The following is a 22843-nucleotide window of genomic DNA, read 5'->3' as shown; positions in this document are numbered from 1 at the left end:
TGCAGATCGAACAGCACTGGGGTGATGTGCTCCCGGCGACGACAGTTTGTGAGTAGTCGAGCCGCCGCATTTTGTATAAGTTGTAATTTCCGGACCGTTTTCAAGGGTAGCCCCACATAGAGCGCATTACAGTAGTCCAAACGAGAGGTGACCAGGGCATGTACCACCAATGGGAGCTGATGAACAGGGAGGTAGGGTTGCAGTCTACGTATGAGGTGTAATTGATACCAAGCTGCCCGGCTCACTGCCGAAATCTGAGCCTCCATGGACAGCTTGGAATCAAGGACAACCCCTAGGTTGCGGACTTGGTCCTTTAGGGGCAATTTCACCCCGTCGAACATCAAGTCAATATCTCCCAACCTTCCCTTGTCCCCCACGAGTAGCACCTCGGTCTTATCAGGATTTAGTTTCAACCTGTTCCTTCCCATCCATCCACTTACGGATTCCAGGCACTTGGACATGGTCTCCACAGCCAACTCTGGTGAGGATTTAAACGAGAGATAGAGCTGAGTGTCATCTGCATACTGGTGACACTGCAGCCCAAATCTCCTAATGATAGTCCCCAGTGGCTTCATATAGATATTAAATAGCATGGGAGAGAGGATAGAGCCCTGTGGCACACCACAATTGAGAGGCCAAGGGTCTGAAACTTCCTCCCCCAATGCTACCTGTTGATGCCTGTCGGAGAGAAAGGAGCGGAACCACTGCAGTACAGTGCCTCCTATTCTCAGTCCCTCCAGGCGATGTAAAAGGATACTGTGGTCAACAGTATCAAAAGCCGCTGAGAGATCGAGGAGGACAAGAAAAGTGAATTCTCCCCTATCTAATGCCCTCCTCATATCATCCACCAGAGCGACCAAGGCTGTTTCAGTTCCATGTCCAGTCCTGAAACCCGATTGGTATGGATGCAAGTAATCCGTTTCATCCAAGTGTGCCGACAGCTGATTAGCCACCACTCGCTCAATGACCTTGCCTAGAAATGGTAAATTTGAAATTGGGCGAAAGTTATTCAAAACTTGGGGATCCAAGGAGGGCTTCTTTAAGATGGGCTTCACGACTGCCTCCTTGAGGGCTAATGGCATTACACCCTCCTCTAGAGATGCATTAACCACCGCCTTAATCCCCTCACCCAATTTCTCTTTGCAGCTCACAAGGCGCCACGACGGGCAAGGATCATTTAGACATGTGGTAGGCTTTACAACTGAGAGCACCTTGTCCACATCCTCAGAAGGAAGAGGCCGAAACAGATCCCATTTAACCGGCTTGCAACTGGCCAACTCTGGTTCATCCACTGTGTCCACGGCGTATGGGATCAAGTTCCGTAAGTGTTCGATTTTATCAGCAAAGTGCTTTGCTAATTTGTCACAGGAGGCCTTTGACTGTTCCAAGGGTTCCTGAGCAACTGGACCGACCAGGCTTCGGACCACCTGGAACAACCTCCTGGGACAGCACTCTGCGGACGCAATGGAGGCAGCAAAGAACTTTTTCTTTTCTGCTTTCACTGCCACTTGATAGGTAGCTACTGCTACTCTAACCTGTGTCCGGACATCTTCGGATCGTGATTTCCGCCACCGGCGTTCTAGTCGTCTCACCTCCCATCTCAGATTACGCAACCATGGTGTATACCATGGCGCTAACTGAGTTCTATTCAGGGGGAGAGGACGTTTCGGAGCCACCCGGTCCAATGCCCCGGTGATTCCCTCGTTCCACTCTCTCACCAGGGCATCGACCGGGCGGCCTTCAGCAGGTTCCCATTCCCCAAGCGCAGTCAGGAATCCTTCTGGATCCACCAGGCGTCTGGGGCGGACCATTCTCATAGGTCCTTTTCCCCTGCGGAGGGTGTGTGGCATCGAGAAGTCTATATTTACCAAATAGTGATCTGCCCATGACACAGGGATGGAAAAAACCACCCCCAACTTCAGAGCACTTCCCTCCCCTCCCAGGACAAACATAAGGTCGAGAGCATGACCGGCTACATGGGTAGGCCCAATATTACTAAGGTGCAGTTCCCAGGAAGCCATGGTCTCCAAAAAATCCCGAGGAGCTCCAGTGAGAGTGGTCTCGGCATGCACGTTGAAGTCATCCAGCACCAATAATTCTGGGGACAATGCCTGTACAGCCGAGACCACCTCCAGCACCTCGGCCAGGGAGTCTGCTGTGCAGCAGGGTGGGCGGTACACAAGCAGGATCCCCAAACTGCCCTTCGGGCCCAACCTCCAGTACATGCAATCAACAAACTTGGTCCTATGAAGAGGAGGTCTGGTAAAAACTAAAGACTCCCGATAGATGACTGCCACTCCCCCTCCCCGCCTTCCTACCCTCGGCTGCTGTGCGTAACGGAAACCCGGCGGGCACATGGCCTCAAGAATGGGGGCTGAGGCCTCATCCAGCCAGGTCTCCGTAATACATGCCAGGTCTGCCCGCTCATCCAGGATAATATCATGGATGTGTGATGTTTTTTGTACTACAGACCTGGCATTACACAACAGCAGTTGAAGGTCGATAGGAATCCTGCATCCCCCAGTTGTCGTCTGGTTCTGGACAGACCCGGAACATGGGATGGGTATGTTCCATCCTGTTTCCCCAGCGATCTGTGATTTTTGTTTTGAAAATCAGCACAAATTCATATTTAAATACATAATTTATCACAAAATATGCATTTATAAATTAATTTATCTCAGTGTTCATATTTCTGAATTTATCCTAAAATATACACTTTGGTATGTTTTTGAGCTGAGATTTGTATTGCAAAATTCAGTGAAATCTGAAAGGTAATTACATTCCCTTTAGCCTGGGGGATGTGGATTAGGTTAGTTTGCTTTGGGATTCACAGACGTTGAATTCCTCAAGTGCCCCATAAGCAAAATGAGACATCTGTTACATTCTCACTCTAAGCCAACTTTGCCACCATCAAAAACTAGTTCCTAAGATTCAGTCACTAGGGTTGTCAAAGGATTCCAACAAAAATGGAAATGGGAGTGGAAAGGCAGTGTTCGCTTATTCATCCCATGTTCGGAATGCAAATCAATCCAGTAAATATGATTGGTATTCACTGTTGTTGCTTTCAGTCCAGAACAATACATAATTGATCATGTTTCATCCTCATTTATTTATTATACTTGTATACCGCCCCATAGCCAAAGCTCTCTGGGCGGTTTACAGTAACTAAAAACAAATACAATTTAAAATATATATTTTTAAAATACAATTTAAAACACAATTTAAAAATTTAAAACAATATAAAACACATGCTAAAATGCCTGGGAGAAGAGGAAAGTCTTGACCTCACGCCGAAAAGATAACAGTGTTGGCGCCAGGCGCACCTCGTCAACAACATCATTCCACAATTTGGGGGCCACCACTGAGAAGGCCCTCTCCCTTGTTGCCATTCTCCGAGCTTCCCTTGGAGTCCCGGAGGAGGGCCTTTGATCTTGAACGTAGTGTACAGGTGGGTTCGTATCGGGAGAGGCGTTCCATCAGGTATTGTGGTCCCAAGCCGTGCATTATGTTTCCTTTGCTTTGAAACAAATGGGGTGGAATCATGTAATGGCAATGTAAATTATGTAATTTATTATGTAAATTCTGTAAGTTTCATAATTTAGCAATCATGGTGGAAGACGAACTGCAGTGGAATGGAAACAGTGCAGCAAATACAGGGTGAAATGGAAACTGATGCAGCCCTATCAGCCACACAAAATCTAGTTCCTGGGGTAAGGGAGCCTAGACAGAAAAACTGGTTTATGTTTGCAGAACAGATATGCGATTTTATAAGCCTTTCTTGTCTGCACCCCACTGTTCTGACCTCTTACTACTATCCGATTCCACAAACCTGGACAACTCCCAAGGAATGTGCAGGGTTGCACATAGTCCCCACGAAAGCCAATCCTACTGTTGGTCCACTGAAGTCAATCCCTCTGTAAGAAATAGGGTGGTGGGGAACAGGCTGTGAGACTGCTTACAGTAGAATGCAGTTATTCTATCAGTTGCAGAATCTATCACTGCAGTTGGCAAATGAACCTGTCAGTTCTACCCCATGGGGTTGTAAAGTATAAATGTTTCAGCTGTGGTCTATCTCAGAATTAAGTCACATGAAGGAACAGCAGGGATCCATGAGTTTTGCCACCATCCCAGTGTTTCATACTGAACCCTGAAATTGGTGTTGGCTTTAATTTGAAGCTTCCCACAAATTTGCCCCAAAGTTCTCCTTTTGGGGGAAAAATGGCGCCCACCTTGTCAGTGCCATCCTGGAGAAGGTGCTGGTGACTAACTGAGGAAGCCATTTTGGGGCAACTCGACCTCCCATCACCCTCTGACAGCATTCTGAGCACACAAGACAAAAATTTTTTTGATACTTTGGAAGCCAATATGCCACATTTGCCCAAGCCAGTTCCCTTTCACCCCAGTGACACATACGTAAGCAACTGAGCGTTATCGTTCCTTTTCCGCTTCAACAGAACTGCTTGCCTCCACTCCGAAAACCGATCTAAAGTGATGCCTGCTGATTCATTCACAACAATCTTATCCCCATCTGACCAAACTTCTAGGCCGATCAATGCTATGTGAATGTTTATGGCTTTGTAAACCTGTGGGGAGGACAAATTGTCACCATAGCATGCAAAAACCATAAGAAACAACTGAAGAAAAAGATGGTAATGGATTTTATCCCACCCACCCAACCTTGGTGCAGGTGAAATTGTACATGTTTGGAATAAGGATGTTAGGACAAAATTGCAAATGATATGGGCACTCCAGGTCCACTTCTCTTGATGTGTTTTTCTTTACTTAAAAAGCAGCTGCTGTGAGTGGGGGGAGAATTGGGCCTGATTGGGGTGGGGGAGGGAAGTTTAATTGACTAATGCACCTGCCACTTCCCTTGTTTACCCCCCCCCATTTGTTACTAGCTGTAGAGGGAGAATATGACCAGTCCCCATGTTGCTAATAGCAGCTGAAGGGACAATTTCAACCAGGGAAGCAATGAAAGTGTAATGGATTTATCCTCCTCTTCCACTGACACAACTCTAATCTTTCTTCTTAGAACCTTCTCCAGGTCTCCCCCTCTGAGAGAGGCTCAGAGGATGGTGAGAAGGGGGAGGCCCTTTTCTGCTCTGCCCCCCCATCTATGGAATGCATTCCCCAGTGAAGTCCATCTGGTGCCTTCATTGACATCTTTTGGGTGCCATGTAAAGTCTTCTCTTTTCCTCCCAGGCTTTTTATACAGGCACAAGAGTGGCAGTATACTATAGCCAGCATGGATTATTCACATTTCACATGCAAAATTGAAACTACCCTCCATGCCACTATGCTGCTCCCCATATGCTCATTTCAAAACCAAATCTCACAGAACTCCCATTCTCCTGCAAGAGCTCCAGTGGCCAGAGTGGTTTAACAGTCAGGCCCTCTTCCCAGAGAACTCTGGTGACTGTAGCTCTGTGAGAGGAATAGGCTGTCTCCTAACAATTCTTGGAACCTTCACAAACTATACTTCCCAGGATTCTTTGGGGAAAGACATGAATAAATAAAGGCCTGGTGTGGATGTGGCTAGGGACAGCTTTGGTTTAATTTTAGGTGGGAGACTACATGTGCCTACTGTAGGATAAAAAGGTTGGGGAAACCCTGACAAACATTGATACTGTTCACAATGTTTTCCTTTTGGAAAGGAAAGGGGCTTTCCCTCTCCCCAGAGCCCACCCACCCAATCTCCTCCCCCTCCCCCTCCCATTCCCCTCCTCCTGCCCCTCTCTCCTCCACCTTCCTCCAAATTCTTCCAAGCTACACAGGAAGTGGATTGGACGTGAAAAATGGAAATGGACTGCCTCCAAGTCGATCCCGACTTATGGCGACTCTATGAATAGGAGTTTCATGGTAAGCCGTATTCAGAGGGGGTTTACCATTGCCTCCTTCTGAGACTAGTCTTCCCCAGCTGGCTAGGGCCAGCTCAGCTTGCCACAGCTGCACAAGCCAGCCCCTTCCTTGTCCGCAACTGCCAGCTGGAGGGCAACTGGGCTCCTTGGGACAATGCAGCTTGCCCATGGCTGCACAGGTGGCAGGGCACATAACCCCTGACCCACTCACTATGGGGTGATCTTTAGCTGGCCCTTGACACCCAGGAGACATGAGCGGGGATTTGAACTCACAGACTCTGGACTCCCAGCCAGGCTCTCCTCCCCACTGTGCTATACCAGCTGTTTGGACATGAAAGACCAACCCAAATGGTGTTTGCATTTTTACAAATGGGCAGTACAATATCTCAGAGAGGAGGTCAGGTCTCTTGTTCCCCTGGTGCATTCACTAGAGCTGCCTAATTACTCTGCTTTTTAAAGTTTGATAGAAATATTGGTTGGCTATAGGTATGTTCTTAAACCACAAGGGTTTTTTTGCCTGGTAGTGAATGATAGACTAAGATGACACAGATTGTTATTAGTGTGCTGGCAAAGCATTCTGTGGCTATTATGGGTGTTGTTTGGTTTTTTATGGTATGATGTATTTATTTGTGTTTTTAATAGTGTTGTAAGTCTCTTGGAGACCTTCAGGTTACAAGCAAGTAGGGATGGAATGAGCTGTTACCTTTGGTTCTCTGTTTATCATTTTTCTAATCTTAAATTCTGTTTGCATTTCTGCAGCGATCTGCAGCTTTCTTTAAAAAAACTCATGAAAATTCTTCAGCATTTTCTCCTAATAAATACATATTTGTATGCTGTTTTGACTAATGTAAGCATTTTTGCAAGCAATTTCTCCTAATATAATGCATTTTGGTATATTATTTTTACCAATATATCCATGTTGTGCACACTTTCCCCTAATATATGTCTTTTTGTAAACATTGCTTGGTTAGAGAACTGCATCTCAAAATTGGGATTAAGTGCGAATTTCAAAGGATGGCTGTGTTTAGCTTTTCAGCTCTGAACTTGGAGGCCCAGGTCTTGGCTGTGGCCAGGAGTGCCTTTGCCCATTTAAGACTAGTGCGCCAGCTGTGCCCGTTCCTGGAAATGTCTGATTTGACTATGGTGATGCATGCCTTAGTTACATCCCATTTAGACTACTGTAATGCGCTCTATGTGGGGTTGCCTTTGAAGACTGTTCAGAAACTTAAACTGGTACAAAGAGCTGCAGCCAGAGTATTAACAGGGGCTGGTTACAGGCACCATACAACTCCCTTGTTGCAACAGCTCCACTGGCTGCCAGTTTGTTTCTGGTCACAATTCAGAGTGCTGGTTTTGACCTTTAAAGCCCTATACGGCCCAGGTCCAGGCTATCTGTCAGACCGTATCTCCCTATACGAGCCTGCCCGGGCCCTGAGATCTGCAGGAGAGGACCTTCTCTCAGTCCCAACACCCTCGCATGTGCGATTGGTGGGGATGCGAGATAGGGCCTTCTTGGTGGCTGCTCCTAGGTTCTGGAACTCCCTTCCTAGGGAGGCACGAATGGCCCCCTCCTTGCCATCCTTCCGTCGGCAAGTAAAGACTTTTTTTATTCCGACAGGCTTTTGGGAGAGACGGTGTTTAGGATTGGGCTTTACAAGCCTTGTTTTATTGTTTTATATTATTATCTGTATTATTTTTAATTGTTTTTAGATTTTTAAGTGCCTTTTATGGTTTTAAGGTTGTGCATAGTTTAATTGTATTTTAATTGTATGTTTTTCTATGTTTTTAACTACATGTAGTTTTATTTGTAAGCCGCCCTGAGTTCCAGTTTGGAAAAAGGGCGGGGTAAAAATAAAGTTTCAATTCAATTCAATTCAATATTGTTTCAGAAAGTGCAAATTTGACAAATTTGGCTTTAAATGTGAACTGAATCTCCCCCATCCCTACAAGCAAGTAACAAATCTAATAAATCATCGTCATAATCATATCATCAGCAGCAGCATCCAGGCAGGACCACTGTAGCTATCACCCAACTGGTTTTCAACCACCAAGTGCATGTTGCATCATCTATAGCTTCATAAGCTCTTGACTAAGGATGGGTCCAAGTATTGTAGCCATTTCAGGCCAATTCATCATGGGATAGGACTGAAGACCTGTTTCCTCATTTATACAATATTTACATGCTGCCAACCAATTCAGATAAAATATCAAGGCAGTGTATCACATCATATACAAATACAATAAAACATAAGATGCCATGAAAACCAATATGAAATCATCATTACAATGACTAGCTCTCAAGAAAGTTTGTTTGAATAGTTGTATACGCCTGTCAGCACTAAAAGCTTTTCAAGAGACACCCCAAACTCAGTAGCAAGAGTGTCTGCTCTCTCTGATGGAAGAGTGTTCTGCTTTTAAGTCTGTTTTAAATGTCCACGTTTTGAGCACTTGTCGCAACAATCAGAGAGAAACAAGGTGAGAGGAGTTTGACCATCACTAATTTAATGCAGGCACTTGTTTTTGCCTTGCATCTTTCCATAACTATTTTTTACCCAGAAAGCTGCAGAGGCTTTGGCATAATGTCTTACCATGTTGATATAATTGACTATCTCAAATACTCGTGTCCTTACACCAGTCATATTGCGGCTATACTTCCTGAACTGCAGAAAGAAAAAAAGATGAAAGTATTAAGAGCAGACCCAGGAAGAGGGTGGGGTACAGATTATGGTGAAAAAGGAAGACACTTAACTCATGTTTGTTGAAGTGTGTGTGTGTGTGGGGGGGTAAATGAACCTGCATATGAGAAGAAAGGATTTTTATAGCTTACAACCTGTGACAAATTCTTCATAGAGGATTGTCCTTACAAGCACATTGCCTAAATCTGGAGTCTGCAATATGGCACCTGTGGGCATCCCAGAACCCCCAGACACCACCATTGGCATCCACCCAGGCTATACTACACCCAATTTCCTTGGAGCGACGCCTCTTTTGGGGAGATCTTACCTTCTTTTTGTCTATGTTTTATTCGTTTGGGGAAGGTATATATGTTTTACCTGTGTCTTTTAGGGGAAGACAAGTGTCACTAGTTTTTCTTCTGTGAAATGGGCGTTCTTTCTGTGATGCCCACAAATTCCTTAGATTTGCATATGGGCCTCCAAAAGGTTGGGGACCTCTAGTCTAAACTATAAATCTTTTATAAATGGGGTTGTAAAAGAGTTATGGAAGGCTTGCCATTCAAGATTTTCCACTTTGTGAGTTTGCTGATCACAAATCACATACAGTTCTTTCCAGAATTCTTTGAATGGAAGATAGAGCTGGTGACAGACAATTGTGTGCATGTTTTTTTTCCCCCTAGAGTGGTATGAAAGAGGCATTGTTACTCATGGTATACTATGTACCTTCATTCTGTTATCGTCTCTGATAAACAAGTATTGCAGGAATTTTGAGTGGCCATTGGCCAGATAGGCGGCCTATAAATTAAAGTGTATTATTTTTCAAAACCCTGCAAAACCTGTTTGGCCAGTGATAATCGTGAGACAAAAGAAATGTATCCCTTTAACATGGGTAACAATGCCTTTAGCATTCGGTCAGTAAGTCAGATTTTTACTGTTTGTAGTCAGTAACTATTGCAATGTAACTCATCTCCCACCCACCCCCAAACTATATTCCAAGAATCCATTAACATAAAGAATTGTATCCAATGTTAATCTTACTCAGAGTAGTCCCATAGCAAATAATGGACATGACTAACTTAAGTCTATTAATTTCAGTTAAGTCTACTACTTGTTGTTGTTATGTGCCTTCAAGTGGATTACAGCTTATTGCTACCCTATGAATCAGTGACCTCCAAGAGCATCTGTCATGAACCACCCTGTTCAGATCTTGTAAGTTCAGGTCTGTGGGTTCCTTTATGGAATCAATCCATCTCTTTTTTGGCCTTCTTCTTTTTCTACTCCGTTCTGTTTTTTCCTTCTACTACTTAAAAACTGTTTTGAAATGGCAACTTGCATATCCGAAAAATACTGGGATGTATCCAACTAAATTCTACTCACAGTAGACTACCAAATCATGCACATTTTAAAAAATCCCTTGGCAGTCAACACTGTTTGGGGTTTTAAAAAAAGTGGTCCACAATGCCTTTATTATATTTATTAAATTTATATCCCTTCCCTTCCTCCTCAGGAAGCCCTCTCAACTGTGATCAGTCTCTAGATCGGGCCAATTAAGGAAGTTTGAAGCTGGTTTAAATGAATTGTGTAGATGTGCCTATTATCCTCAGTAACATATAAACAATAAAGCTGTGCACAGCCCCCCCACCTGACCCGGGTCCCCAATCCACATGCCCTGGATTGGGAGGGAGCGGGGAAGGAGACATTGCATCCCCTCCCTCCACCAAATGAGAGCAGAGGGGTTAAATCCTGCAGGATGCTCCTTCGCAAGTGCTTGCAAAGAAGCAGCCTGCAGGACCAAATCCTCCGCTCAACAGCGGTTGAATGGAGGATTCACCTCTGTGGGATGCTGCTTCAGGGATCAGGGCATCAGGCAGGAAGGAAAGGCAGGGTTCAGGAGGGAAGGAGAGGTTGGAAAGCCACTTGCAGAGGAGCACCCTGCATCCAAAGACACCCACCACCACCATCGCACACCCATCTTCTCCCGGGAAGATGCAGCCAGCCTGACAAGTCTCTCCTCCTCTCCCAGGCCATTTTGCTGCTTCTCCTTCTTCACAGCTAAAGCCTGTATCTCCTTCCAGCCCAACTCCCCATCACCTGACAGCCCTGGATCACTCTGGGTGGCCTAACGTGACCCATGGCAATCAGGGACAGTCTCCACCCAACTTGGGCAAACTCCAGATTCTGTCCAGGCTTTGGCTGAACCCAGCCTTAGCAGACACATTTTTGCAGGATAAGAATCATACTTATATTCTCCTTATTAAGTTATGAATTTCACCGGAAAATCACTGAATGCACTATAAGGAAACCGATGGGGGTTAGCTACTTTCATTAAATATCATATGAAGATGCATAGAGATTTTACAGTAGAATGGCGAGATGCACAGTAAACTGTGATGTTCAGTCAAATAACCTTTTGACATTTTTGCAATAAGCATTTTTCCCAAGACCATAGCTATATATGGCAGTCAGATAGTTTAGTAGTCACAATGGTCAGAAGGAAGTAACCAGGAAGCCTTAAATGACATCAGCCTAAGACCAATTTCCTCTAAATTTTGTCAAGACTGGTTGTTCCCTTTTATAAATGTGTTTGAAGAAGCTCAGATATGTATCTGGAGAAACATTTGACCACTTCCTTTAAGATTATTAATGCACTTTTCTTTATAAAAATGCGTGCAAATTCACAGAAGTCTCTGTGCTCCTAGCCATGATGGCTATGCTCTACCTCCACGGCCAAAGCAGTATGCCCCTGGATACCAGTTGCCAGGAATCACAAATGAGGAGAATGCTGTTACTGTCATGTCCTGCTTGTGGCGCTTCCCATAACATCTTGTTGGCCACCGTGAGAAGAGAATGGTGGACTAGATCTCTGGAATTGTTTTTGGTGTGAATGGAGTTGGCAAAGATCTGACTTAGGTGTCTTTATGTTTTGATTTCCCCATTGTCAATGGCTGGAATGTACTAGGGCTGCTTTCTAGGGCAGGCTTGAGGGGGCCCAGTGTGAAGTGTCTTCTGGTGGGCTCTCTCTTATGTTGATGGGCTAGAGTGACCCTAAGTGACAATTGAAAGTAGGCAATTCAATGTAACGGTTTTTGCATTCTTCAATAAACTTGTGGAATTCATGGAATTAACTTGTGGAAACACACAATGCATTTAAAGGTAACACTAAGCCACGGTTTAGTGCTATGCAAACAAAGACTTCCAATTCTATCTAACCATCATGTGTCTCTTGAAGTTAAATTGTAATTAAAACTAACAACAGTTCCCAGTTTATATGAAACCAGAAACTGAAGCTAGTTGAAAACAGAAGTGGGATGTTTCTAATCTCCTCCTGGGAAGCCACATCAGAGGAGAAGGAAGATGAGAACAGGCTTCTGCTCATAGTACTAAACTGTGCTTTAGTGTTATGTCAGGATCAGATCAAGATGAAGTCCATGCATTCTGGCCCTCTCCCAGTAAAATGAACGCTGCACAGAACCAAGAAGGAAAGAAAGCAGTGGGATACTTACCACTGTGTTGTCTACAGCTATGTAAAGTTCGACATATTTCCTGGCCTTCAGGTAAGCCTGCTTCTAAACAGGACAATAGAGTGAAGATTGGTCAGACTCATGCAGAGTCCACACACACACACCACAGCAGGGCTTTCATAAGGGAAAAATTTAGAACTGCCCAGTGGTATGTGATTATAATTTGCTCTCAATGCATGCATCGCTACAGCACACACTCTCCTTGTGTGTGCAGTATGCATACATGCTTTCTTGCTTAGAGTCATAGTCCATGATGTTTTGAAGCCTACACAGAGTGGAAGAAAATTCTTAGAACTGGGAATTTGACATCTAGATTGAAGAGAGAACTCTAGGCAGTAGATTTCTCTCTTTTCAAAGCTCAAATTAAATAATTTTGTGCTGTGATGATACTTACAGGCACAAATGTTTAATGTTGCTTTGTTCCAATTATGTCCCTGTTAAGAACACCACATTAAATATTTCTGGCATCACCAGTCTTATAATAATGTTGACAACTTGTTATGATTTGACAGGAAAGCGGTCTCTGTGTTCTAATATTATTTCAGATTACAAACACTGGTTTCAGAAACTCTGAAGAGCAGGCATGGGGAACCTTTGGCCCTCCAGATGTTGCTGAACTAAAACGCCCATAATCCCAGGCCATTGGCCATGCTTGCAGTGGCTGATGGGGGTTGTAGTTCAGCAACAACTGGAGGCTCAACACTTCCCCATCCATGCTATAGAGAGCAGCAATGGAGTTTGCAGGGACAGTTTTAGGGCAGAAGGAGGAAAAATGGATATGCTTGATCAGGGTCTAGGATTATTGGGGAATCTAGACTATTTAATTTGCTTTTCACACTGTTATCATTCACTAACGTAATACAACTTTTGCATGACTTGAATTTTTGAACTGCCCAAATGTTCTTTTTGAACTCCCTATTTTTTTCCTGTAACTGCCCATTTTGGGTCTGTCTGCCCACCCATTAAAAAAACAACTGGTTCACAGGAACACTGGATCATCAGATAAACTAAAGATTGTATTTTAGTGCCTGGTCATAGAACATGCACCTTGGGAAATGCTGGCTTGACATTTATAAGGTTAGAAAGCTTGTTAAAACCTCTGAATGTAAAGAACGTAAAGATTCCATTGATCAGGACTGAATGAATTATGAAACATATTACTGGACTGAAACAACTAAAAAAAAACACCTGCTGACATATGGAGGTTTTGCAGGTGAAGCATCTTTGGTGAGTCACTGTCTCCATATGGAAAATTGTGCCATGTTTGTGTATTCTAAACTGCACACATTTTGCAAATGCTGAGATGCAGCTATCCGGAAATCAAAATTAGCACTACATATATGGATAACAAGCATAGCATAGTGTCTAAGAGGGCTATGAACCAGAAGGTAATGCTTCTGGAAGGGGAGGACATGTTTCCTGAAACAAACCCTTGATGCTTCTACTTTGGATAGCTGTTAAAAGTTAAAGCTGCTGCTGCTGCTTCATTGTCCTTTCCTGTTTCTCCTTTCTCCAGTGATTTCTGCCAATCAGGGATCACATAGTGGTGCTATGTAGCCAATCAGATCTGGCTAGGTGATGACATCACACAAGACAAACAAAGTCAATTAAGTATAAAGACAATTGCATTGACCTCACTCTGAATTGGCAAACACATTTGTTTCCTTTTGATATGGCCCTTGAATAATCACTGAAAAAAGGGGAACGCTTTTCATGAAAGAAGAAAGTGCTTTTCAAGACTGTCAAAAACATTCATGAAAACGTCTCCCTAACCCTGGCTTGCATGGACCAATATCCACCTCTCATGAACATATTAAGATATCTCATAGTGAGTCAGACTACTAGTGGTCTGTGGGTTGTATCCAATGCTAGTTCTTCTCAGAGTAAACCCATTGAAGTTAATGGACATGACTAACATGCTTATTAATTTTAATGAGTCTACTCTCAGCAGAACTTAGATGGATACAACCCAATGACTTCAGTACTGCCTACCATGACTAGCAGCAGCCTTCCATGGTCTCCGACAGGGGCTCTTTCTTAGCGCTGCAGCCTGAGAACTTCAGCGGCCATGAAAGCCTGAAAATTTTACAAGCCCTCAAATTATTCTTTGAGTTGGACTGAAATCTGAGACAGAGAGTAACTGGCTTCTCTGCTTGACAAATGCTTTGCAAAGCCAGGAGAAAAATCTCTCCTGGCCAAGAAAACCTTTTGTCAGTCATAAATTATCCAGCCCCAGCTTTGGAGATGTCCTGAGGAGGACCTAAGAGGGTGACATTGCTCCATTGTGGGGATATTTAAGACACTGAGAAATGTGTCCTTTTTCTGGGTTTTAGACTGACTTTGAAAAAATTCTCTGTGACTTCCAGGGTTTGTTTGTTTGTTTGCTTGTTTTTGGAAAATCTCATTCAATTTCTGAGTTAATCCAAGGTGAGCTCGGGAGAGTCCAACCATTTCTACACGCTAGCAGATAATACACAACTATATACAATTGAAACGTACATCTAAATTTCACATCCACGTATTGTGACTTAGCTCAGTTTTGGTCTGAGCTATGTATTGTCTATATTATCTTGCATTAGTGGTCAGATTAGCATCTGTAGAAAGAATGCTATGAATTAAATTTGCTCAGTCATTAAGCAGGCAAAAACTGCCGCTTAATTATGCCCTTCTAATTTCCAGTCCCAACGGCACCAAGCACACCTAGATATTTGACATCATAGGCAAGGGACACCTTCGAGGTGCAAAACCTGCCACATGGTTTTCATATGCCAAACTTTCAAATAAAGACTAAGTTTATTTTCTTTTAAATACAAATGCAATTTAATTGCCACCGAGGGACCAGACTTCCAACAAGAAGAACTCAAGAGAGAAATGCGGCATTATTTATTTATTTTCAACCAATCTTTTCTCCCATACTCCTCTTCTGGGCAAAAATATCTGATGATTTCTAAGGTAAGCATCTGATTGAAGGACAGATACTGTGGATGTTAGTCATCTGCTTTGGGACATTAATCAGTTGACTAAATTTAAATACATTTGCAGTTATTTACTCATTTGAAAACAAAGAATGCAGTTTACCTTTCTGAGAATTGGTGGTATCCAGCTAAGTCCTACTCAGAGTAGACCCACTGAAATTAGTAAACCTAAATTAGTCATGCCATTAATGTCAATGGGTCTACTCTGAGTAGGATTAGCATATGATTCAACCCAAAGAATGTAACTCCTGTTCACAGACCATGCCCTATGCTTAAGGCTCTGGAGTGAGACTTACTTCTGCGCTTGTGCTCATCCGGGAAGTCTTTTTGATGGGGTCTTCTGATTGCCAAGTAGTGTTGGTCACTCCGCAGACCTTGGGCGTCTCATCCTCCTTTTCTAGACTATCGTATTTGTAGACTGCATGTGCTTCAGTTTCTGAGAGTTTCAGGGGTTCAATAAGATACCTCTCACCTCGACTCTTGAAGTACCCCCTGTAAGACATGTTATTAATTCATTCATTGATTTTATAGTCTACCCTCCGAGAAGGAATCCAAGGCAGCAAGCAAACAACAAAACCCTAAAAACATCTGTAAAACATCTTAAAAAAAAATCTTAAAAAATTATAAAAACAAAACATCTTTAACAGCGTCTTGAAAACAAAACACACACACACACGTAATTGTGATTAACAAAGCAGAGGTTTTATTGTATTACCAAAACATTTCGGCTTCCGCCTTCATCAGCTGCTAACGGAAGCCAAAACGTTTTTGTAATACAATAAAAACAACTGTTTTGTTAATCACAATTACGTGCATATATTTTTAGGTGATTAATAGAATCCTTATAGGGATCCAGAGCAAGCTTCGGTGAAGTTCTGTTTGTTGCTTTCAAAACTCTCTCTCTCTCTCTCTCTCTCTCTCTCTCTCTCTCTCTCTGTGTGTGTGTGTGTGTATAAACTTTAATAAATATCTTAAAAACAATTCCAACATAGATGTGGACTGGGATAAGGTCTCTGCTTAAAAGGCTTGTTGAAAGAGGAAGGTCTTGTGTAGACCACTTTAGAATAGAATGGTGAGGATGGACTCCCACTTTCTATTAATCAAGCCATCTTCTCTCCTCCCTCAAATTCCATTTTAAAAAATCCCTTTAAAAAACTTCTTTTCCTCATGTCTCTCCTGCTCTCTATCTTTAGGGGGAAAATGTTACTCAGCAACAACAGAAAAGAAGACATGAAAGTATTGTGACCAGGATGTGCAGCCCTGTGGTTTAATACTGTCAGGTCTGGGCTTCAGAGGGCCTGGTCACAAATCAGACCTGAAGTACCTGCCTCTCCTAAATCAACCCAGCATCCCTGCAGGTTAGGAATATTTATTTATTTATTTATTTATTGCATTTCTATTGCCCCATAGCTGAAGCTATCTGGGTGGTTTACAACAGGAGAAATATTGCTGTGGTAGCCATGCAACAGGAAGAGTGTTCGTATCCTACTTGTTGGTTTCCCAAGAGACATCTGGTTGATCACTGTGGATATAGAATGCTGGACTAGACGGGCCTTTGGTCTGATCCAGCAGGGCACTTCTTATGTTCTTAAAATGGTCAACAGTAGTGTAGTGGCACATTCAAAAGTGCAAGGTTCCTTCATACTAGTTACAGCCACACCCCCTTCTAAGATCATACAACCTTCTAAAATAATAAAATAATCTGGCCAGACTTGAAAACTGCTTTCTGCTTCTTTCTCATTGTCACCATTTGACTGTCCTTTCTCATTGTCAGAGATATTGCTTAAATTATTGAATTCAGTGTCTACACATTTATCTCCTGTTGTTACCAAACTGCTTGATAATGTAGATAGGATGTTATCATCAGGATTCACTGTCTCATCTTTTGCAGTTACAGAATTGTCACTCTCCACAACTTGTCTTGGCTTTTTCAAGTAGGAACTAATAAAGGCTTGCTTGCCATTGACACTCACTGGGTCTCTTCTCACTGGCTAACACACTCCCCTTTCATGCTGATTGGCTCATAGAGCACTGAAGACATAGGGAACCTGCTGGAACCTGGCTCCTAAAAATGTAGGGATCCCAGACAATGAAAACCCTGTGCTGTCAGGCTCCTAACATTTATATCATGCTAGTCCACAGTTTCCAGAAGTGGAAGCTGTGCATTCTTCCTTTGCATAAACATGAGTCTGGGAACTAGGGACACACCGTCCTGGATGGCTCATTGGACTAGATCCTAGCTGGAGATCATGAGGTTCCTGATTCAAGTCATGAATAATCTGGCAACACAGATGGCAAATCTGGAAGATACACATAGATTCATCATAGGAGGGACTGTAGCACAGTGGCAGAGCACGTACTTTCTATGGAGAAGGACCCAGGTTCAATCCCTGGCATCTCCAGTTAAGAAAGGATTGATGGGAAGAACTCTGTTGTTGCCAGGCAGAGTAGAGAATACTAGACTAGATGGACAAATAGTCTACCTTACAGAAGTCAGGCTCCTATGTTCCTCTGTCCCTAGCTTTGACTGCCATTGTGCTGGAGAGGTCTGCGGTACAGCACATGCTTTGCATACAGAAGATCCCAAGTTCAATCCCTGGCATTCCCAATTTTAAAAAGATCAGGTGATAGGAAAGACCTCTGCTGCTGCTGCTGCCAGTTGGAATAGATAATAATGAACTAATTGAGCAAATCATCTGACCTGACAGAAAGCTGCTTTCTATGTTCCACCAAAAGAAGCATTCCTAAAGGGACCATTTTTTAAAAAATCTGTTTTGTTTTATCCCTTCACCCGATGTAGCTCCATAGAGTTTTCAGGGCAGCTAAGTATGTTGCATAATCAAAAACAATATCAAGAGCTATTATTTTTAAAGTTGTTATTTCAGTGTCATAAAGGCCATTGAGCATCTTACCTCAAACCACGGCACGCACTGATGCTTGCAGTAGAGCCAGTATCATTCTGAACATGACCTTCATAATAGCAGTGGTCCTGTATGGAGAGACAGAGGAGCCACTGGTAAAGTTTGGCTGTATTGTGATTTGGTAAGCATTGCTATACAGTTCCATTCTACTCCACTGCCACACTCTGATGGTAAAAATCAGGACATTTTTAGTGAAAATCCACATAGCTCCCTCTCTTCGACGAGGCATCACATGGCATGCACAAGCATCATTCAAATGAACGGGCGCTACACAACAGCCTTACTGGTCATTTTGATGGGCTTGAATGGGAGAACACGTATGGGTGCGACCTGATGGCTGAAGGCAGTATGCCTCTGAATACCAGTTGCTGGGAATCACATGTGGGGAGAGCTGCTGTTGCACTCAGGTCCTGTTTGTGGGCTTGTCATTGGCTTCTGGTTGGCCATTGGGAGGACAGGATGATGGGCCTGATGGGCCTTTGGCTTGAACCAGCAAGCCTTTTCTCATCTTCTTATGTTCCCCAGGCTGGTGCTTTTGGACAACAGCTTCCCACCAGCCACAGCCAGCATGGTTGTGCTGATGGGTGTTGTTGCCCAAAGCAGCTGAAGGGCACCAGCTTGCAGAAGCCTGTTCTAGAGCTAAGTTTTCCCTCCCACCCTACTACTGTTGTCACTTTTAACAGCACTGAGCAAATTACCACAGAAACAAGACCCTGCTTGAACGAGACTGAGAAAGAAGTATAGGATTGGCTGCAAGAATGGAAGGATCTGACAATTTCAAATCCTCTCGGTTTCTCATTTTTCTAATGTTAAATTCATTTCTCTACTATTCTGCAGCAATTTGCAAAAGAAAAAAATCCTTGTGAGACTTCTTCAGCATTTTAATATGCATTTTTGTATACAGTTTTAACTAATGTACATATTTTTGCAAACAATTTCTACTAATATAATGCATTTTTGTATGTTATTTTCACTGTGATAGTCATATATTAGAGGAAAGTAACTCCACTGGCTTCTCTCATGTGACAATTTTTAAGTCAAGAATTCCCCTTGCCTTCTTGCTTGGCTGTTGTGGCTGTGAAAAAAATCTCATGTTCTGCTATATTTTGTTTTAAGGGTTTTTTTTCTTAATTTCCCCCTACACACTTTCCCCTATTATATGCAGTTTTGCAAACATTGTTTGGTTGGAGAACCGTATCACAAAATTCAGACAAGTGCAAATTTCAAAGGATGGGCATGTTTTGGCTCTCATATTGCTTCTGAATGTGCAAATTTGATAGATTCAGCTTTAAATGTGAACTGGATCAAATTTCTCTGCCATCCCTAGCTCTGGCATTTGGGAAGGAGAGTGAAAAAGTAGACAAGGAGAGGCTGGCCAACTCTGGGACGGTGAGCTAAGGATATGGACCTCAAGAAGGGACTTAAAAGAAATGGTGGCAGCCAGACCCAGGGATGTTAGGTGGGAGTATGCACACTCCAAGTTTAATGTATCATAGCCATCTAGATTTTGTCCTTGCAGTCCAAACCAAACATTATATGGGTGGGTGGGTGTGCACAACTGCATCACACAATATTGTTGCTAGAAGGAGCCATGTGGGGAGCTTGATTTTACTGGGGCCACAGTACTGGGAAAGGAAGTCTAACCCCTCCACCAACACTATGTGGCAATCAAAATTGTCCCCCTGGAGCTTTTGTTAGCCACACAGGGGGAAACATGCAGACCATCGTATTGTTTTTTGTATGTATTTCCATTCCATAGCAAATAACAGCTTCAAGAAGTCAATTTGGATCAGGGCCTCAATATGTGTGTGCACGTGTGCATGTGTGTGTATGTGTTCGGGGGGTTAGGTTACTGTCATGCCCGCCCGACCCTCAGGGTCCCGGGAACATGCATCAGGCTCAGACCCCCACCCTTAGGGAAATGAGACTGGAACCGAAAAGCTATTACTTCACCCTTGCCAAGGCTGTGTACGCTCACAACAACCCTGCAAGGTAGAAGGTAGGCTGCCACCACCCCTGTATACTGGTCCACTCAGAGCCAGGGGATCTCTGAGCCCAGAAGGTATATAAAACCAAGGTCCTAAAAGGCAAGAGTCACAGTTACACTCCTTGCCAGGCACCTCTGGCTTAACTCTTAAAATCCAAGCTTTTAACTTCTTAACCCTCTTTGGTAGTGAGTGACTGAGGTTGGGTCAAAACACTGAATTTAGAACCACCCCTTCTCTCAAATGAACACACCAGGTTAAATAGAAGTAGCTTTATTAAAATATATAAGTGCACATATCATATAGCAGCAAGTAATCCTTTAAGACCATTCACCCAACAAGGGTTTAGGTTCTTACAAGAGAATTCATACACACAACAAGAAAATAATAAACTAGCTCACCTAACTACTTACATACGAGGTAGTTGGTTGCGTGGCACCTCTCCTAAGAGAGATGGATGTTCAACATAAAGCAATGGAACCAGACATAGGTTGCCTTCCCATAAGCAACCCCAGGAACCATAAGGCAGAAAAGGTTTGGAACTCTGGTGCCAGTCAGCATAGGCAGAGAACAGAGAACAAAAGCTATGGGTCCCTAGCCCTATACTTAAGGGAAAAGGATCCTAACGGTCCAAAATTAATTGACCAATCAGGAATTGACTGATGTAACTTTCTTCTCGATGTTTCTCACATTTTCGCGCCTTCAGGCCCCCCTCCCAACGGTGTTTTCCCACTGCATAGGCCAAGGATAACCTTGGGTGCCAGGCACTTGTTAATCAGCAAAGATAAACAGGTGCAGCTTGTTAAGGCTTCTTCTAACCGTCTTCAGCTGGAAAAATGAAACTTAACTTTACAAATTGGCAAGGCTTGTCTTTTCTGACTGTAACCATCTCCCAGAGTCCCTTACTGGAGCCAAAGTGTTGTCAGCAGATTTTTAATAACTCATGACCATTACAGGTTCATGACAGTTACTATTTCCTCCAATTCTATAGCCCTCATCCAAAACCACCTTCCCCATGGTTGCTTTTAGAAAAGGCAAAAGATGTTGGAAAATACATTCACACAACTCCACGGAATCGATGCCAGATTGTTTGGGAGAGAACAATATTTGGGAGAAAACTGGTTTTTTTGGGGGGGGAGGAGTAGCATGGGGGAAAGGACAAGTGGAAGTAGGACATAATTTATATGATGTGTCCAATCAAAGTGCCATTACCCATTTTCATTGTTATTGTTTGCTTTGTGGTCTTGCCAGTTAGAGAATAGGTGTCTCTCTCTCTGGATGACAATTTCTCAAAAGATCTGATGGTGATATACCACATCCCGTGGATTGCTCTTCTGTGCTTGGTTTCCTGCTCTGTGCACATACATGGTTGCAACACCTTATTAAAAAGAGATCCAAACCTTCTCACTATTCATCTACTGTTCTGGTTCTCAAACCTTTCCAGACCACTTGGAAACTGCTGATGGTCTTAGCAGGCTGCTTAATTCATTTTTCTGCCTGTGTATTTATTTTTATTTATTTATAAACATATTTATATACAACACTCTCACAAAATATGAGGGTGGTGTACAGGAACATAAAAACATTGAAAATATCTAAAAACCATACAGAACAACCATTAAAATAACTGGCTACTCAAAATGATTAACATGACTGTAGCAATTGTAATGCACTGTGGTGTCTGTTTTTTAATTGTATTTGGATTACTTTTTTATTTCTTATGCTGTATTTTATTGTATTACAATTTTCATTCCATAGAATTCAATAAAAAAGAAATAAAAACCAAAATGAATATTTAATGAGGACATACTGCGGACCACCTGAATGAAACTTGTGACAACAGACCATCGTTTGGGAACCCCTGGTCAAGACCAGTCTTTGCCAACCTGATGCCCTCCAGATACAATTGCCAGGAAAAGGGGCAAGGACCGACATTTGTCTAGACCAGCCGCTGTCAACCTGGTGCCCTCTAGATGCTTTGGACCAGAACTCCCAACCAGCAAGACCATGCAGGGATGATGTCAGCTGTGGTCCAAAGCAGCTGGAGGGCACCAGGTTGGCAACAACTAGTTTAGGGGAGGGAAGCCTGTTCTTATCCCTTTTCCTGACTATTGTCCAGTCCCCTTTCCTCTGTTTCTGCCATTACACCAGAGCTGCACCCTGGTGCATATTTTCAGGACATGCTACTTTCACATGTATTTGCTAATAAATCTGTTCCATTTTCCATTTCTGCATTAATCAGCATTTTTAAAAAACAAAATCACTTTTCAATACATATTGTGGCTACATACACACCATACATTTAGAGCACATGAATCCCCCTAAGAATCCTGGGAATTGTAGTTTACCCCTCACAGAGCTACAATTCCCAGCACCCTTAACAAACTACCATTCCCAGGATTCTTTGGGGGAAGCCATGTGCTTCAACACATATTGCCTCACAAACTCCATATTTCTAAACCTATTTTCTCTCAAAATATGTCTTTATCAATATGTTTTCTTCCAAATGCACATCTTGAAATTCATCTTGATTCATTATTTTAAGCTGAGAACTTCTTTAGCTCAAGACATTGGTGTGACTTAGTTCTGTTCCTCCAAGTAGTTTTTGATTTTACAAAAACCAAATTCTTCAATCATCGCTACTAGGGATGTGCTAGAATTCCTCCCAATTCAGATTTGGTACTGAATTTTCCATTAATTCACATATTCTCTATTGTTGCAGATTGGATTTTTATGTAGCAATTTCCCCATCACTGGAACCAGAAGGGTGCATATAATGGAATGCAACCCTCAGACTAAAAAGGGTTCCCTACCCCTGTTTAAGTAGAATACCCAAGTCAGAATCTACAGACAGTGTGGTCAAGTGGTTAGAGGATTGCACTAGGACCTGGGAGACCAGGGTTCA

General features: G+C 43.0%; 1 protein-coding gene across 2 annotated transcripts in view; it reads right to left on the bottom strand.

Moving 5' to 3' along the window:
- The window catches only part of LOC133368291 (zinc metalloproteinase-disintegrin-like NaMP), a 111048-nt gene that overhangs the window by 44094 nt on the left and 44111 nt on the right, over positions 1 to 22843 (bottom strand). For both annotated transcript variants that reach the window (XM_061592334.1, XM_061592335.1), the window contains exons 5-10: positions 17945 to 18021; positions 15329 to 15524; positions 12040 to 12102; positions 8450 to 8521; positions 4414 to 4583; positions 3830 to 3914 (exon numbers count right to left, since the gene is read on the bottom strand). In XM_061592334.1, the coding sequence (XP_061448318.1) occupies positions 3830 to 3914; positions 4414 to 4583; positions 8450 to 8521; positions 12040 to 12102; positions 15329 to 15524; positions 17945 to 18021 (663 nt within the window). The remainder of the gene's footprint in view (positions 1 to 3829; positions 3915 to 4413; positions 4584 to 8449; positions 8522 to 12039; positions 12103 to 15328; positions 15525 to 17944; positions 18022 to 22843) is intronic.

This window comes from Rhineura floridana, chromosome 12 (assembly GCF_030035675.1).
Source record: "Rhineura floridana isolate rRhiFlo1 chromosome 12, rRhiFlo1.hap2, whole genome shotgun sequence".
Lineage (NCBI taxonomy): Eukaryota > Metazoa > Chordata > Lepidosauria > Squamata > Rhineuridae > Rhineura > Rhineura floridana.
This window is presented reverse-complemented; position numbering and strand designations above follow the sequence as displayed.